Raw genomic sequence first — 17,696 nt, 5'->3', positions numbered from 1 at the left:
AAATCCCAAAGGCTCACTCATGTCACTGAATAACTTTTCACATGTATGAGGGTAAGTCAAGAAAGCATTTCTGTATAATCATAGAACATTTCACTAAACAAAAATATCAAACTGTGAAGCTACTGTTCTCAACACATTCTCTCTGTAGGTCTACACTCCCGAAAGCAGTGCTTCCACCTCTTAAGTCCTTCCCCTAAAATATTTTGGCCCTCTTTGATTTACAGAAGCCAAAATGGCAATTTGGGCATTTTTGAGGTACTCAGATGATGTACCTTTGAGATGTTCTCTGAATTTTGGGAGCAAAAAGAAGTCTGCTGGGGGCAAGGTTATGGCAGCAGGCTGGATGGAGTGAAGTTTCTCAATGAAATTGTGGTGAGAAATCCCCTGCTATCTTGAAAGAATGAGCAGAGACATTGACACAATAAGAGAAATTCCTCGATACACTTCCTTGATTTTTCATCATCAATGCAGTTTTCTAATTTTCTTAAAACGTTTTCCTAATCGATCACAATGATCTACATATAACCCCTTCCCAGGGGGATGGACAACAGAAAAGTGGGTGAAGGGAGACAGCGGTTGGTGTAAGGCATGAAAAAAATTTTTTAAAATAAATTATCAAGGGCTCATGAGGGAGGGAGAGTGGGAGAGGGAGGGAAAATGAGGAGCTGATACCAAGGGCTTCAGTAGAAAGAAAATGCTTTGAAAATGATGATTGCAACAAATGTGCTTGACACAATGGGGGGATGTATGGATTGTGATAAGAGCTGTAAGGCCCCAATCAATTGATTTATATTAAAAATATTAACTTCTTCCTAATAAGCCCTCATGATCACTCTGTGTTCTTAGAGAAGAACTATTAATATTACTCTGTTGGGACTCCCCTAAAACAGTTACCATAATGTTCTAAGCTGACTTCTCTGCCTTAAAGTTAACTAGCCCAGTAGATCCTTTCAGAATCCACTCTTTTGCTTAGATCTTTTTTTTTTTTTAAAGGCAATCTAACAAGACTAAAGCCAGTGTATTACTGAGAGACATTGTCTCCCATTATCCGGGATCACAGAGACATGCTTAAACATGATTTGTTTGAAATAAACCCGTGCCTGTGTAAGCTGAAGTCCTTGTAGCCATACTTTTTGGCTTCGAGTTATGTTTACGGTGTAGGTGAGGTGGTACCCATAACACCTTGATATCCTGTAAGCGGAAATGTTCCACCATTATAAGCAAATGATGATGCTCTTTTCCTTGGTAAAAGCTACGAGGCTGGAAACTATTCTCTTAAAAATTATCTACTGTATATTTGTCTTTAAATTTTGATGCCGAATATTCCCCTTGTCTTCATCTGAATTTAAAACCAGATGACAGCTTAGCCAGAGAAACTTTACATATATATTCAAAAGTGTAATGTAAAAGTGTTTCTTGAGCATTCAAAATACTTTGTTAGAAGTTTTGGGTGTCAGAGCTTGAGCTAGTTAGGAGCAAATGAATTGAGGCCACACACACACGGACATGCACACATATTTACAAATGCACACCTTCCCCACACTCATATGAATGCACACCTATGCACACATGTACATATATACATTCACACAGCATGGTTAACCAGTTACAAGTGCACAAAATGTTGGTGTCTACTGTCAGGGCTGTGGGAAAAGTGTAGGCAGAACTCTTCGGGGAGGAGCCTGCAAAAGGGGAGAAAATTTCAGAGGAGGTAGGTGTCCCCTTCTTTCTTGAGCAAGATGAGCAGCAGATTTTCAATTTGCATGTGCCATTTTCTTAACTTCTCATTTCCTTATTTCACAGTGACTTAGTTGTTTAGTGTGGACATTGCTTTCTCTAGATTGTTTCCCAAATTTATCTGTATCCCAGGTAATCTGTGATTTACTGTTAAAAAAATACAAACAAACTCAGCTGGCATCAGCTAGGGCCCAACGCAGTGTGTTAGAGTAGAATTGTGTTCTATCAGGTTCAGTAGGTGGCTTTTCAGAAGTAGGTTGCTATGGTTTTCTTCTGGGACTCCTCGGGAGAGACTTGAACCTCCAGTTTGAACCATCAGGAACTTTACGATTTGCTAATGATACTCCTTTTAAAAAATAATTCAAACAATTGGGAATTAGGTGGGAGTTTACCTTTTAGATAATCAATTTTGTATTCAACAGTTTAGAGTACTTATCAAACCCTTGAGTAACTTATGCCTGTTCCCCCACGCCTACCTTTGATTTCTCTTCTCCCTCTTTTGGAATACCATCTTCCCCTTCACCCAGGATTGTCCCTATCAACCTGCTAGCCTGTTTCATCGTCCTTCCTTTATCCTCTCCACGCCTTGGTAACCTCCATAGTCTGTTCCCTGTGGTTTGAGAATATTGGTCATTTCCCCGCTTTTTTCTTTATAACAGTGGTATCCTACATTACTTGTGCTTTTGTGATTGACTAATTTCACTTGGCATATTGTTCACTAGGTCAACTATGCCATGAGGTGCTTCGTGGTTTCGTTATTGCTTTTTAGAAAGGGATAGTGTATGTATGGAGCCAAGTTTCTTTATTAATTCTTCTACTAGCGGGCACTTAAGTTGTTTCCGTCTTCCTGTTTTTGTGAACAGTGAGTGCGCTGATGGACGTGGGTGTGCACATGCCTTTTCAGGTTATGGCCCCCTTTTAAGAAACTGCATCACTTTAAACAACAGTATTTGTGAAACCATACTTCATATGACAGGCATATTCTTCTAGTGTATATTATTAATGAAGTAAATATGAAATTGTTAAAAGAGAAACAATGTGCCACTGTTTATAATCACTACAACCATATCATATGAATTTAGAGTACATGGACACCACCTTCTGGGGAACATTGTTATACATCCATTCGGGCATAAGAAGACATTTTAATTTTCAAGAACTTAGTTTTCTTTTTTAATAAATCATTTTATTGGGGCTCATACAACTCTTATCACAATCCATACATGCATCAATTGAGTAAAGTACCCTTATACATTAAAGTTGCCCTCATCATTCTCAAAATTCGCCTTCCACTTGGGTTCCTGGAATCAGCTCATTTTCCTTTTTTCCCTTCCTCTTCCTCCCCACTTTCCCCTCCATCATGAACCCTTAATAATTTATAAATTATTATTTTATCTTATCTTACACTGCCCAGCGTCTCCCCTCACCCACTTTCCTGTTGCCCATCCCCCAGAGAGGAGGTTACATGTAGATCTCCAAGATCGGTTCCCCCTTTCTAGAACTTAGTTTTCTTTTACTAAAATATAATCAGCTCTTGGTTGAGACCCTAACAATGTCTTGGTAATGTAAACGATAACTAGAAATTCACAAGTGGGTTTTGAATTTGGTTCATCCCTCTCAATTCACAACTAAGGAAACTAAAATCTCGAGGGAAGGCTCCAAACCTCATAATGAGTTAATGGTAGAACCAGGAGTAGATCGAGGTCTCTTGGAGCTGCAGAGGTCACTTCCACCTGTGTTTTGTGCTTTCCAGATTATCCTTATTGATGAAGCCACAGCCTCCATTGATCTCAAGACTGACACCCTGATTCAGCGCACCATCCGACAGGCCTTCAAGGGCTGCACAGTGCTGATCATTGCGCATCGTATTGCCACCGTGCTGAACTGTGACCGCATCCTTGTCATGGGCAATGGGAAGGTAAGAGTTGCCTCTCTGGCTTGATGGAAGGCCAGCTGTGCAGAATGCTGACACAGGAGGGATTCCAATTTGTCAGGACGGAGCTCAGCTGTGCCCTGGTTCTCTCTCCTCCTTTCTCCGCCTCTTAGATCATGGAGTTCGACAAGCCCGAGGTCCTGCAGAAGCAGCCTGGGTCATTGTTTGCAGCTCTGCTGTCCACGAGCAATTCTTCCTTGAGCAAAAGAGAAAAGAAGACTGCATGAGGATGGCCAGGCTGAGTTGAGAGGGTCCCCAAGGTTTAGAATAAGTCCTTCTTGCTGAGAGATGGCCACCTCCAGAAAGTAGGGATGCAATAATGTGAGGGCTACTGGTGATGGGTTGTAAAAGAAAAGTTAGGGAACATAACCTGGAATAGGTTCCTGCATCATTTGAGTTCATGCATTTCCTTTAAACATATACGCTGAATAATTTCATGATAATATAAAAGTTTATTGTAATTTTTCCCTGATCTGTAGTAAAAGTATTACAAATGATGTACTGACTTTATGAAAAAGTAAAACTAAGAAACATCACCCTATTTGTTATATTTTCTTTTTTAAAAGTATTTATTTATTTAAACATTTTATTGGGGGATCGTACAACTCTTATCACAAACCATCCATTGTGTCAAGCACAATTGTACATTTGTTGCCATCATCATTCTCAAAACATTTTCTTTCTATTTGATCCCTTGGTATAAGCTATTCAATTTATCCTCTCCCTAGCCACGCCCCCTCCCTCATGAACCCTTAATAATTTATAAATTATTATTATTTTAAATAATTACATTGTCCTGTGTCTCCCTTTACCCACTTTTCTGTTGTCCGTTCCCCAGGGAGGAGGTTATATATAGATCATTTTAATCAATTCCTTTTCCACCCCACCCTCCCTCTACCCTCCCAGTATAGCCACTCACACCACTGGTCTTGATGGGGGGGGGAGGGGGAGAGGGGAAGGAAGCATTTAGGAACTAGAAGAAAGTTGTATGTTCCTTCAAACTTCTCTGCTGGCCCGAATCCCAACTACTATGTCGACACCTGCCCCTCCCATCAGAATTTTTTTCAAAGGACAGCATTGAATCTGCAGCTCTGGGAGAGGGACATATCTGATTGGAACACAAGGGAGCAGATGAAGGGGGAGGAGGAGAGAGTGGAGCACATCCTGGCCCACCAGGCCTTGAGGATGATGTTCCCACTCAGAGAAGCCAGTCCACAGAGAAGACCACATGGCCAGCCCCATGTTGAGACACGACATCCCTCACTGACCCATAGCCCTAGAGGGGACAATACTGGAGACACAGTGTGGGAATTGTGCCTGATTTGATCCCGCCACACTGAGGCAAAACACTAAGGGGGTGCAACGGAACAGCAAGGGAACAGAGCGGCAAGGGCCCCAGGGAATTCTGAAGGTGGACTTTGGGGCCAGGGCATGGTGCCCAACAGACTGGACTGGAAAATACTCCTAAAAGCTAACAAACAGTCCTTGAACTAGCTACAAGCTTTTCTTTCTTATTGTGTTTTGTTTTGTTCTTTATCGGTGGTTTGTTGTTTTGTTGTATATTGTTGCTTGGTTTTGCTCTGTCTTGTTTTTGTGCATATTATTATCTCCACAGGTCTGTCTAAATAAGAGGCTGGATGAACAATCTGGAGGAGAAAACAACAGGACTGACAGTTCCGGGGGAACATGGGAGAGAGAGAAGTTGGGGGAAAGGTTGTGGCGTTAACAAACCCAGGGACAAGGGAACAACAAGTAGTCCAAATCGGTGGTGAGGAGGGTGTAGGAGGCCTGGTAGGGCATGACCAATGGTAATGTAACCAAGAGGAATTACTGAAACCCAAATGAACACTGAGCATGATAGTGTGACAGGAGGAAAGTCAAGGGAAATAGAGGAAAGAGCTCAGAGGCAAAGGACATTTATAGAGGTCTAAATAAAGGCATGTACATATGCAAATATAGTTATATATGAGGATAGGGAAATAGATCTATGTGCATATATTTATAGGTTTAGTAATAAGGTAGCAGATGAACATTGGGCCTCCACTCAAGTACTCTCTCAATGCAAGAATACTTTCTTCTATTAAATTGGCATTCTCTTATGCTCACCTTCCTGACACAACTGCTAAAGACAAAGCTGGCGAATAAGCAGATGTGGTGAAGAAAGCTGATGGTGCCCAGCTATCAAAAGATATAGTATTTGGGGGTCTTAAAAGCTTGAAGGTAAACAAACGGCCATCAAGCTCAGAAGCAACAAAGCCCACATGGAAGAAGCACACCAGCCTGTGTGATCAGGAGATGTTGAAACGATCAGGTATCAGGCATCATCAGAACAAAAAATCTCACCATAGTGAATGAGGGAGGGAGTGTGGAGTGGAGACCCAAAGCCCATTTGTAAACCACTGGACATCCCCTTACAGCAGGGTCTTGGGGAGGAGATGAGCCAGTCAGGGTGTGGTGTAGCAACGATGAAACATACAACTTTCCTCTAGTTCCTAAATGCTTCCTCCCCACCCACTATCCTGATCCCAATTCTACATTACAAATCTTGCTAGACCAGAGGATGTACACTGGTACAGATAGGAACTGGAAACACAGGGAATCCAGGGTGATGATCCCTTCAGGACCTGTGGTGTGAGTGGTGATTCTGGGAGGGTGAGTTGGAAAGGGGGAACCAATTACAAGGATCTACATGTGACCTCCTCCCTGGGGGATGGACAACAGAAAAGTGGATGAAGGGAGACGTTGGATAAAATAGTAATTTATAAATTATCAACGGTTCATGAGGGAGGAGGGCTTGGGGAGGGAAGGGAAAAATTAGGAGCTGATGCTAGGGCCTTAGGTGGAGAGTAAATGTTTTGTGAATGATGAAGGCAATGAATGTACAAGTGTGCTTTACACAATTGATGTGTGTATGGATTGTGATAAGAGTTGTATGAGCCCCTAATAAAACAATTAAAATAAAAAGTTGTATGTCTTCGTTGCTACACTGCACTCTGACTGGCTTGCCTCCTTCCTGTGATCCTTCAGTAAGGAACTGTCCAGTTGCCTACAGATGGGTCTTGGGTCCCCAAACTGCACTCGCCCTCATTCACAATGATTTGATTTTTAGTTCTTTGATTCTTGATACATGATCTCTTCAACATCTCATGATCACAAAGGCTGGTGTGCTTCTTCTATGTGTGGTTTTTTGCTTTTTAGCTACTAGATGACTGCTTGTTTACCTTCAATCCTTTAAAACCCCGGATGCTATATCTTTTGATAGCCAGGCACCATCAGCTTACTTCACCACATTTGCTTATGCACCCAGTTGTCTTCAGCGATCATATAGGGAAGGTGAGCACACGATGATATGATTTTTTGTTCTCTGATGCCTGATAACAGATCTGTTTGGCACCTCATGATCACAGAGGCTGGTGTGCTTCTTCCATGTGGGCTTTGTAGCTTCTGAGCTAGATGGCTGCTTGTTTACCTTCAAGTCTTTAAGACCCTAGACACTATATCTTTTGATAACTAGGCTCCAACAGCTTTCTTCACTACGTTTGCTTATTCACCCGCTTTGTCTTCAGCGACTGTCAGGAAGGTGAGCATCATGGGATGCCAATTTAATGAAAGACAGTATTCTTGCATTGACGGAGTACTTGAGTGGAGGCCCAATGTTCATCTGCTACCTTAATACTAAACTTATAAATATGTGCACATAGATCTATTTCCCCATCCTCATATCTAAATACATTTACATATGTACACGCCTTTATTTAGACCTCTGTGAATGCCCTTTGCCTCCTAGTTGTTTCCTTTCTTTCCTTTGACTCTCCTCCTGTCACACTATCATCCTCAGTGTTCATTTGGGTTTCGGTAATTCCTCTCGGTTACATTTCCCTTGATCACGCCCTACCAGGCCTCCTACACCCTCCTCACCACCATTTTGGATCACTTGTTCCTCTGTCCCTGGGTTTGTTAACACCACTTCCTTCCCCCCCACTTCTCCCTCTCCTATCTCCCCCCGGAACTGTCAGTCCCATTCTTCAGATTGTTCATCCAGTCCATCTTATTTAGACACATCGGTAGAGATAATAACATGCACAAAAACAAGACAGAGCAAAACAAAGCAACAAAACAAAACAACATTCAAAAGCCAATGACAAAAAAAAAAGAAAAGGCTGTATTTAGTTCAAGGACTGTTCATTGGTCTTTAGGAGTATTTTCTGGCTGAGTCTGATAGGGTGCCACCCCCTGGCCCCAAAATCTATTTTTGGTATTCTCTGGGGACTTCGTTGCTCTGTTCTCCTTGCTGTTCTGCTGCACATCCTTGGAGTTTTGCCTCGGTGTGGTGGGATAAGATTGGGAGCAATTCCCACACTGTGTCTCCAGTGTTGTCCCCTGAAAGGCTATGGGTCAGTGAGGGATGTTGTGTCTTATGGTGGGATCAGCCATATGGTCTTCTCTGTGGATTGGCTTCTCTGAGTGGGAATATCATCGTCAAGGCTTGGTGGGCCAGGATGTGCTCCACTCTCTCTTCCTCCCCTTCATTTGCTCCCATGTGCTGTGATCAGACATTTCCTCCCTGAGCTGCAGCTTCAGTGCTGTCCTCTGAAATAAAATCTTCTGGGGCGAGGGGCAGGTGTCCACGTAGTTGGAATTGGGGCTGGCCCCTCAGACCTCTCCTTGTTATACTTTCTATGTTAGGTAGTACAAAGTGCCGTCAAAAAGTTCATGAAAAATGCACCTGCCTTGGGACTTAGTACCTCTCCTCTCAACTTTGATTTCCTTTGACTACCTTCATTAACTGGCTTTATCTCCCCCTCCGGGAGATAGCTAAATGGCTATAAGCAACTCGAACCTTGCATCCTTGAACCGAACATATGCTAAAATGTTGGGACTAGGGATTTTCAGGAACCAACTCATATGCTTACATGTGGGTCAGTCAGTTTCCCTTAGTTACATGGACTCAGAATGGAAGGTATGTGTGTTCTAACATAAAATTAGTGTGCTCTTTCTAGGTGAAGGAGGAATTGATGTAAAAGATAACCAGGCCCCATCCAGTAACTGTCTGCCATATATATTTTCACTGATTAGGAACATGAACGAATAAAATAAAGACTTAGTCTGTAACATATGCTAACTGTGGATAAAATAATTTGTTTTATGTCTATCTATCTATTTATCATCTATCCCCACATGTCTATGCCTATGGATATCTTCTTTAAGATCACCATGTATCCTTTTGCAATAATAAATCTATAATCCTTAGTATGGTACTCTGTGAGTTCTGTGAGTTGTTACAAGAAATTCTTAAAAAACAAACAAATGAAACAGTTTCATTGACATTTATTTCACATACCATACAATGAGATGGTGTAAATATATTAAAAAGAGTTGTACAATCATCTTAATTCTTGTTCCCATTAATATTAGTTTCCTATTTTCCCCAAATTCTTCTGACATAACCCTAAGAAACTACCAATCTAGTTACTGTCTTTATAGACTTAAGTCTCCTGGATTTCATATAAAGAACTCATAGAAAACAACAGCAACTACAAAATAAAACACTGAAAAAACTCAATACAAAAGAAACCAGAAAGTAGTAAAAACTAGAACAAATTAAAATGGGTCAAAAGGGAAGACAAATGTTAAATTCAAAAATTACTACATATTACACATTCCATAGTTCAGTCATATTGAAAAGAGTTGTATACTCATCACTACAATCATTTTTGTCCTTCTTGCACTTATGCTTGGTTCCTGCTTTCCCTCCAACCTGCCCTCCCATGCTTTCCAATAAGCCGTTACCCCAGTTACTGTGTCTATGGATTTACCTATCCTGGATTTCATATACTAGAAAAAAGGCAAACAAAGAAAGAAAAACAGAACAAATAAATAATTTAAAAATTATCAACAAACAATAACAAAATAGGTCAGTGAAATAAATCAATTGAGGGAAAAATAGGGCACCTTAAAAACGAGAACACATTTAAAATGAGTCAAAAAGAAGAACAGTTGGTCACATATTACAATTTGATCTAATTACATCTGCCATTATCAGCTTTAGGCTATACTCTGTCTGATAGCGAGGCCATTCACATCCCTCAACTATAGCCTGAGGGGACTCACCAGAGGCTTCATTAAAACAGAGATCCTTCAAATGGATTTTGGTATCCCACTGTCATCCAAAACCTTCTGAAAACTTGGTGTTGACAATTTAAGCTTCGATACCTTTCCCTCCTTTGGATTTTATTAATCATCCTTGAATCATACAAGCTGGTGCGCTTCTTCCATGTGGATTTAGTTGAAGCCTCATTTAGATGGCTGCTGGTTTGAAGACAAGGTCTGATGTTACTTCTTTTGATAGCCAGACACTATCTACTTTCTTCACCACACTTTGCTGTAAGACCCGGATCTTCCGTGATCTCTTCATGAGGGTGAGCATCAAGCAGTGCCATGTCATAAGAACTCATTGTTCTTCACTTTGTGCTAGAATGAATGTAAGCCCAAAATTCACTCACATAGCTTTGTCTCATACACATCTCTGGTTCACTTTAGAGATCTCATTATTATTTTATGATAGAGAAGATTATCAATCATCCCATGGAACATAAAGTAATTCTATTCATAGTGTCATTAATTTATCCAATGGTATAGAATTTTACACACTGTTGAGAAAAGGAAGCTATACAAGTATAGACAGATCCACACCACATTCCATGAATTGTTAATTTGTACAGATTAAATGAGAACTATTTACAATGACAATGGGGATTGGGCAAATTTTCTAATATTCATTCACAAAGGCAGAACGATGCTTATTGGATTAATATGTCATAGTAAAACAAGAAGACATTAACATTGTAAATGTATGGTAGTCCTTGGCGGTCTTTCATTGAGTACCCTAAAAGCAAGGGATCTGAACCAACGTTCAATGACTGCCAATTCCATAGCCTGAGAGTGGCAGTACTCTGTTTCTTCTTACAACAAGGAATTTCAGACTTAAGTCTAAGGACGACCGGTGAGTGTGAGATAAAGCACCATTCGTTTAGTGGAGTTTCCATAGCTAGTCCTTCTGGTGTGCCCTATGAAGGGTGTTGTGTGTCTTGAAAGGATAGAATCTAAAGTCACAGCAGTTTATAGCACATGGCTTGAGTCACCAAGAACTTGCTAGAATAGGTTTAAAGTGTCTAATTTGGAACATAGTACTGGGCTTATTTTCTCCTTGGGTTCTATATAAGTATTTCTGGGAGTTCCGTCCCCTCCCCCCACCCCAAAGGGAAGTTGCTCTACTGAGTTTACCCACCAACAAAAATGCAAACACCTTCTCCAAAACATATATGCTCCCCTCCTCCCATCTTAACTTGACTTTCCCGTAAGATTTCCTTATTACTCTTTTAGGATTATCTATTGATTTAGCATGACCTTATCATAATGTTGCATGCTGGTAAATGAATGGTTTTCTTCCCCTTTCTCCCTTCTTGAAGGAGTGAGTAACTCCATCTGAAGTGAGGTATTCACCGTTGAAAAGGGGTGATGTATGATTTGTGCATGCTAGTCTGACTCTCTACCTCTTTGTTTGGGAGACAAGATTAGAAGTTTGTGTGTTTTGAGAGCAGAAGCCTATGTCTTTGTGTTTGTTCATAGAGTAGCGGGATCACACAATATCTACCCTTTTTTTGATTAACTAACTTCACTTGGCACATGGTTCCCAAGTCCTTCCATGTCATGAAGTGTTGCATACTTTCAATCACTGTTTTATAGGGATGCATGGTATTCCATTATATATATATACCATAGTTTTAAAATTCACTCTACTGTTGAATATTTGTGCTGTTTCCAGCTTCTTGCTATTACGAATTGTGTTACAGCAAATTCTTGAAAATAAAGGACAAGGGAAGGGGAGCCAACAGGCAAAAGTGAGGGTGTTGTGTGTACTCAAATTTGCACCTGAATCTTTCCATTGGGCAGTCTTAAGGACTGTGTCCTCTTAATCTGGGAGATCTTCCTTAGCTCAAATGAGAGAGAAGAGAGAGAGGGAAAGAGAGGGGAAGAGAATAAACGGGAACCACAAGGATGTCTAATATCAGAAATGATTGAGAAGTGGGAAGATAGGAAAGGGTTCAATCTTCACATTTGGGGGGTTTGATTCATCCTGATTCTTATCCATGAAGACTTTCTTGGTGAGGGAAAAATATGTTTCAAAGTAATTTCCTTTTGCTTTTAGAATACAGTGTCTGATTTTCCTAAAATGTCTTAAAATAAATCAATTCAGTAAACAACTGTGTGTACTGCTTTTTGCACTGGATTACATGCAGGGATACAATGGTGCATAGTAAGAGATGGTGCCCCTGTTCTCATGGAATTTGTAATCTAGTGAGAATAAGTAAATAATAAACATATAAACAGTCACACAGCAGGATGACGATTGGTGAGCCTAGGATAAGTTGACAGTCAGAACAGTCTCCGAGTGGAAATGAGGACCACACTGAGATTGGAAAATGAACAGCCATTTACTTAGATGATGGGGTTTGGGCAAGAAGGAATGTTTCAAGCAAAGGGAACACCAAACAAACACCTGCACGAATGGAGAATGACAGGGGCTGATGCAATACCTGGACCAAGCTCAGGAAAATGTCCAAGTCCTGAAGAGCCTGATGGCCTGATGGGGGCCACATGCATATGTCCCCTTTTGTTTCTTCCTAGGGTTCCCAGGGGGCACCTACTTCTGCTTCTGGGCTGACAGTGTTTACTAGATAAATGTTCTCCCTTTCTTAATCCTCATTTACTGCTGGTGGTCTTGTAGATAAGTACAGCTTCTGTGGAAAGTGATTGGACGATACCCAAAACATGGAAATCAAGTTACCTTAGGACTCAGAAATTCCACTGCTAGGCACATACTCAGAAGAAATAAGAAAGAGACCACAACCAGACATTTGCTCTCCAATGTTCATTGAAGCACAGTTCACAATTGCAACAACAAAAAAAATGGAACAGCCTAAATTTCCATGAATAGATGAATGGAGTAAAAAACTCTGGTATATACCCACAATGGAATATTATGCATCCATTAAAAATAGTGATGAAACAATGAAACATCTCATCTCATGGAAAGAGTTGGAGGATATAATGCTGAGTGAAGTCAGCCAAGCACAAAAGGTCAAGTATAACGTGAGTCTACTAAGGAAAGGGAGAGCGAGAGTAGGACTCATTCCACTATGCAATTCCTTGAGGGTGATGTTCCTGCTTGGAGTACCTCATTCCCAGAGATGACATCGTGGCTGGCCTCAGCACGAGATATGACATCCTCTCCCTGGATGACAACACAACACAGGATGGTCCTGAAGATACTTCTCAGGGAGAGTGGCTGGTCTGACCCACCCACATGGCGGCAAACCAAGAGGGAAGTGTAATAGAACCAGTGATAGGAGGAAAGTCACGAAGTCCCCAAGGAATCCCAGTTATAGACTTCTGACTCAGGGGCAATGCTTGGTACCTCATCCGAGTTGGTTGGGATTGCTCACAAGGGGACAACACTGAAAGTGCAAAAATATAATGGGGGTGGCTGGGTGCTAGACTGCTCCATCCCTGACTTCAGAAATAGCAATAGGGACTTTTAGGATGTACACCTTTTGGATATGATTGCTGAAGACTAAAGGGGTGTATCTGTTGTTAGGTGAGTGGGTGTCAGGATATGGAACCTGAAAGAAAAGGAGACTGGACAGATGGATTATAACTTGTCCATCTCACTATGTAACAGAGAGATATTCATCTACTCTGTGTCAGGATCCCTTTTAGACTTGGGACTATTTGTATGGTCTTTCTTTCTTTCTTTCTTTTTTTTTGGTGTTCATCTATACAATATAGGCAGAATAGGCAATCCCAAGGAGACAGCAAAGGGACTGACAGTTGGGGGGTTGGGTGCACGGGAGGAGAAGAGGGGGAGAGAGGTGAGCGTTGAGCCAACAATGACAGGGACAGGGGAACAGGAAGTTCTAAAATTGATGGCAAGTAGGGTATGGCTGTTCTAGTCATGTTTGATCAACTAAATTATATCTGAAAGGAATTACTGAGAGGGGAACATCATATTAGGGCAAGAGAAAAGGGAAAAAAAGAGGAAAGAGAAAAAAGAAAATAAATAGGTATATATATGTAAATATAGGTGTATTGCTATATATGTATATACATGCAAATTCATCAAGAAAGCAGATGGACTTTGGACCTCTACTTAAATTTTACCTCAGTATAAGAACAGTCAGTGCTAATAATGTGTCACTATATGATACCTTCCTGACATGATGGCCAAAGACAAAATGGGTGTATTAGCAAATGTGGTGAAGAGAGCTGATAGTGCTAAGCTAGCATCTAGGGTCTTCAAAGTATAGTTCGTCTTCTGGGAAGATGTCAGCTGAGTAACACATACCAGAGGGACTCCTCAGAAATCAGCCGAGGAGAGTTACTAAGATGGAAATTCCACACTGCTGGGTCACAGGAGGAGCATCATAAAGATAAGTAGGCACAGGTCCATTAGGTTTTGAGGAACTGGGGGCTTTTGGCTTACCACAGTGAAGGTTGGCTACGGTTTGACCTTAGCCTCACCACTGTCCTGGCCAGAGCCAGCATTATTTGGAGCAGGCACAGGGCCTTTATCTCAACACAGTCACAGCTTGCCGCCACCTCAGCCAGGGATTAAACCCTCCAGACCCACAGTCAGGGATCAGGTCTCAGCTATACTGTTACTTTTGTTTCCCTTTCTTCTCTCTATCTGCCCGCAGTCTCAGCAGGCTTAGTTTTCTTTTTTTTTTTTTTTGTCTTTTTTTCTTTTCTCTTCCCTTTTATTTCACATACCACTGCCAACCTGCAGACCACTCCCCTTAGCCTAGGGAATTTTTGCCTGCCCTCCACCCAGGTGAGAGAGCTCCACCCTCTGCAGCGTCACCTGAGGCTGGGGAAAGCCCACCCTCTACCCACAGAGGAATATCATGCCCAGTTTCTTCAGGGGGAAAACCTGCCCATGTTCCTCCAGGGGAAATTCTGCCTATCAGACCTCTGCAGTGCTTAACACTTGACAAGGGAAATCCCGCCCACATTTTTTTGGAAATCCTGCCTGTGAGGCTGGGGGAGCTCCTATCTGTCCTCTGTGGTCCCACATCAAAGAATAAAACATCATATCATTGTGAATGAAGGGGAATGTGGAGTGAAGACGCAAAGCCCATCTGTAGCCCCTTACAAAAGGGTGTTGGGGAGGAGATGAGCCAGTCAAGATGCAGTATAGCAATGATGAAACACAACTTTCCTCTAGTTCTTAAATGTTTCCTCCACCCCACTATCATGATCCCAATTCTACCTTATAAATCTGGCTAGACCAGAGGATGTACACTGGTGTAGATAGGAACTGGGAACACAGGGAATCCAGGACAGATGAACCCCTCAGGACCAGTGGTGTGAATAGGGTGGAGGGAAGGTGAGGTAGTAAGGGGGAACCAATTACAAGGATCTACATATAAACCCCTCCCTGGGGAACTGACAACAGAAAAGTGGGTGAAGGGAGATTTGGAACAGTGTAAGACATGACATAATAATAATAATTTATAGATTATAAAGGGTACATAGGAAGGGTGTGGCCAGGGAGGGAGGGGAAAAATGAGGAGTTGATACCAAGGCCTCAAGTAGAAAGAAAATGTTTTGAGGATGATGATGGCAACAAATGTACAAATGACTTTATGTAATTGATGTATTTATGGATTGTTCTAGGAGTTGTATGAACCCACAATAAAAAGATTTAAAACAAAACAAAACAAAAAAAGTGTGTAGTTAAACAAGCAGTCATTTAGCAGGGAAGCAACAAGCCCGCATGGAAGAAGGACACCAGTATGTGTGGTCATGGGGTATCAAGAGGAAAATGTATCAGAAGTTCAAAAACAAGCAACCAAATGGATGTGAAGAGGCATGTATGTAGTGGAGATCCAAAATTCACCTGTAAGATAATTGGACAGTCCTTCTCAGAAGGGCCACATGGAGGGATGATAAATCCAGGGTGTGGTATAGCACTGAGAAGCACTATCCTCTAATTCTTAAATATTTCCTCCACTTACTATCATGTTTTTGTTTATTTTACCTCACTAATCATGTTAGACTCGTGCATGTTCATCTGTATAATTAAGATTGTTTGATACATGAAAGTCAAGATAGATTACCTTTCAGAAACAATACCAGGAGTAATGGTTTCCTGAGGGTGTGGGGGAAGAGGGAGGTGATAACACTGATGATTGTATAACCCCATTTGGAGGAGAGTGAACAACAGAATTGTATGTGAATGTATATATTGGATGGTGTGAAATATGGGTAGCTAATTAAATAAAGATTCTTGGGGTGTAGGGTGGGAGAGGGAGGTTCTCTCTGATATCAAGGACTTCAAGAAGAAAGAAAATGTTTTGAAACTGATTGTGGCAACAATTGAACAATAATGCTTGATGTGATTGAACTATGGGATATTATATCTATAAGTGTTCCCAATAAAATTATTTTAAAAAATCCTTCTATCTTGTGCATTTCATGCCTTATTCTTCCAGTGGGTCCCACCTACTATTATCCCATTCAAAATCTTCAGGCCACAGAGATGCGAATCTCAAAATGTGCAGTGACTTTACTTCCCCTGCCCAGCCCCTCTCAGGGTCATCATGATTCCATACATCACCTGTGATTAAGCCTGCCATAAATTATGAGTCACTTTCTTTGATCGTGGTGGAGTCGTGTTTACTTGTGGGGTTGTGAGCCTCAAAGTCATCATGCAGTTTGAACCCACCAGCTGCTCCACAGGAGAAAGACAGGTTTTTCTGCTCCAGTAAGCAGCAGTCTCAGAAACTCATAGGGGCTGTTTAACCCTGACCATTAGGGTTGCTGTAATTTAACATTAACTGCATGATTTTATTTTCCCCTCTATATCAGAGTGAGATTTAGGTGCTGAATTTTCCTTGAATATACCAGCAGATGGCAGGCTTATCCCAGAAATACAGAATGGCCCAGCTAGCCAGATACATTGAGAATCTATCACTTGCTCCCCACAAGAAACAAAGACTATTTTTACTCCATGCAGAGGGTCCAATCCAAGTTGCTTCTCTCCCCAGATTCCAGCTGCAGACTCTGTCCTTGGAATTGCTGCTAAAACTAGATCGAAGTGCATCTAGGTCAGTGGTCCTCAACCTTGGCTGCACCTCAGGAGGCTTTCTCTGATTTTCTTTTTCACCTTGCAGAACCCAAAAGTCATTGTGGTGAAATCCATAGACCATACATTTTCCATGATAAGTATATAACTCTTTACATTCACACCACATCTATAATATTAAGTATTATCTTTCCATCCCCCTCTCATAGTAACTTATGTCTTTTATTTTAGCATGAGCATTTGAGATCTGCTCCACAGTTTCCTCCCTTCTCCTTGGGACCATCTATGGTGACTTTGGTTACACAGTAACTGGCACCGGGCACCCTCCAGTTGTTCTGGTCTCAATACAGATGAATATTTGACTTGAGGGCTTTTTTCTTCTCTGAGCTTTTGGTTACCTTCTTGATGTTTTTCTCCCGGAAAGCAGAGATGCATGGTTGTGTCTTAGAAGGCTGCTTGAAAACTTTCAGCACCATGGACACTACTTGTTTCACTCGGATGCAGGTCATGATTGCTGTGGATTTTAGAGTGATGGACTTGTCTCATGAGACTATGGTCCCCAGCCTTCAACCCCAGGAAAATAATCTTGGAAAGTGTTTTATTATTTATGAGGAGTATTTGTATTTTGTGTTTTCAATGATTGTGTATTCCTGTACCTACACATTGGCATTTACATATCTATATCTATATTTCAGGGGCCATGTTGGTGCAGTGGTTAAACTGCTCATTTTCAAATTAAAAAGCCAGCAATTTGAACTCACCTGTCACTCTGCAGAAGAAATATGTAGTAGTCTGCATCAGTAAAGAGGTTTAGCATTAGTATAGTGTGGGAATTGTGCCTGATCTGACCCCACTACACTGGGGTGAAACGCTAAGGGC

The 17,696-nt window shown here is 41.4% G+C and overlaps 1 protein-coding gene across 1 annotated transcript in view; it reads left to right on the top strand.

Annotated features, from left to right (window-relative positions):
• ABCC11 (ATP binding cassette subfamily C member 11) overlaps positions 1-3,897 on the top strand; it is a 105,923-nt gene extending 102,026 nt beyond the window's left edge. The window contains exons 28-29 of the mRNA XM_075536694.1: positions 3,491-3,655; positions 3,784-3,897. Coding sequence (XP_075392809.1) covers positions 3,491-3,655; positions 3,784-3,897 — 279 coding nt within the window. The remainder of the gene's footprint in view (positions 1-3,490; positions 3,656-3,783) is intronic.
• The last annotated feature ends 13,799 nt before the right edge of the window (positions 3,898-17,696 follow it).

The sequence above is a fragment of the Tenrec ecaudatus genome, chromosome 18, assembly GCF_050624435.1.
Source record: "Tenrec ecaudatus isolate mTenEca1 chromosome 18, mTenEca1.hap1, whole genome shotgun sequence".
NCBI lineage: Eukaryota > Metazoa > Chordata > Mammalia > Afrosoricida > Tenrecidae > Tenrec > Tenrec ecaudatus.
The sequence above is the reverse complement of the archived record's forward strand: the minus strand, read 5'-3'. Positions and strand labels throughout refer to the sequence as shown.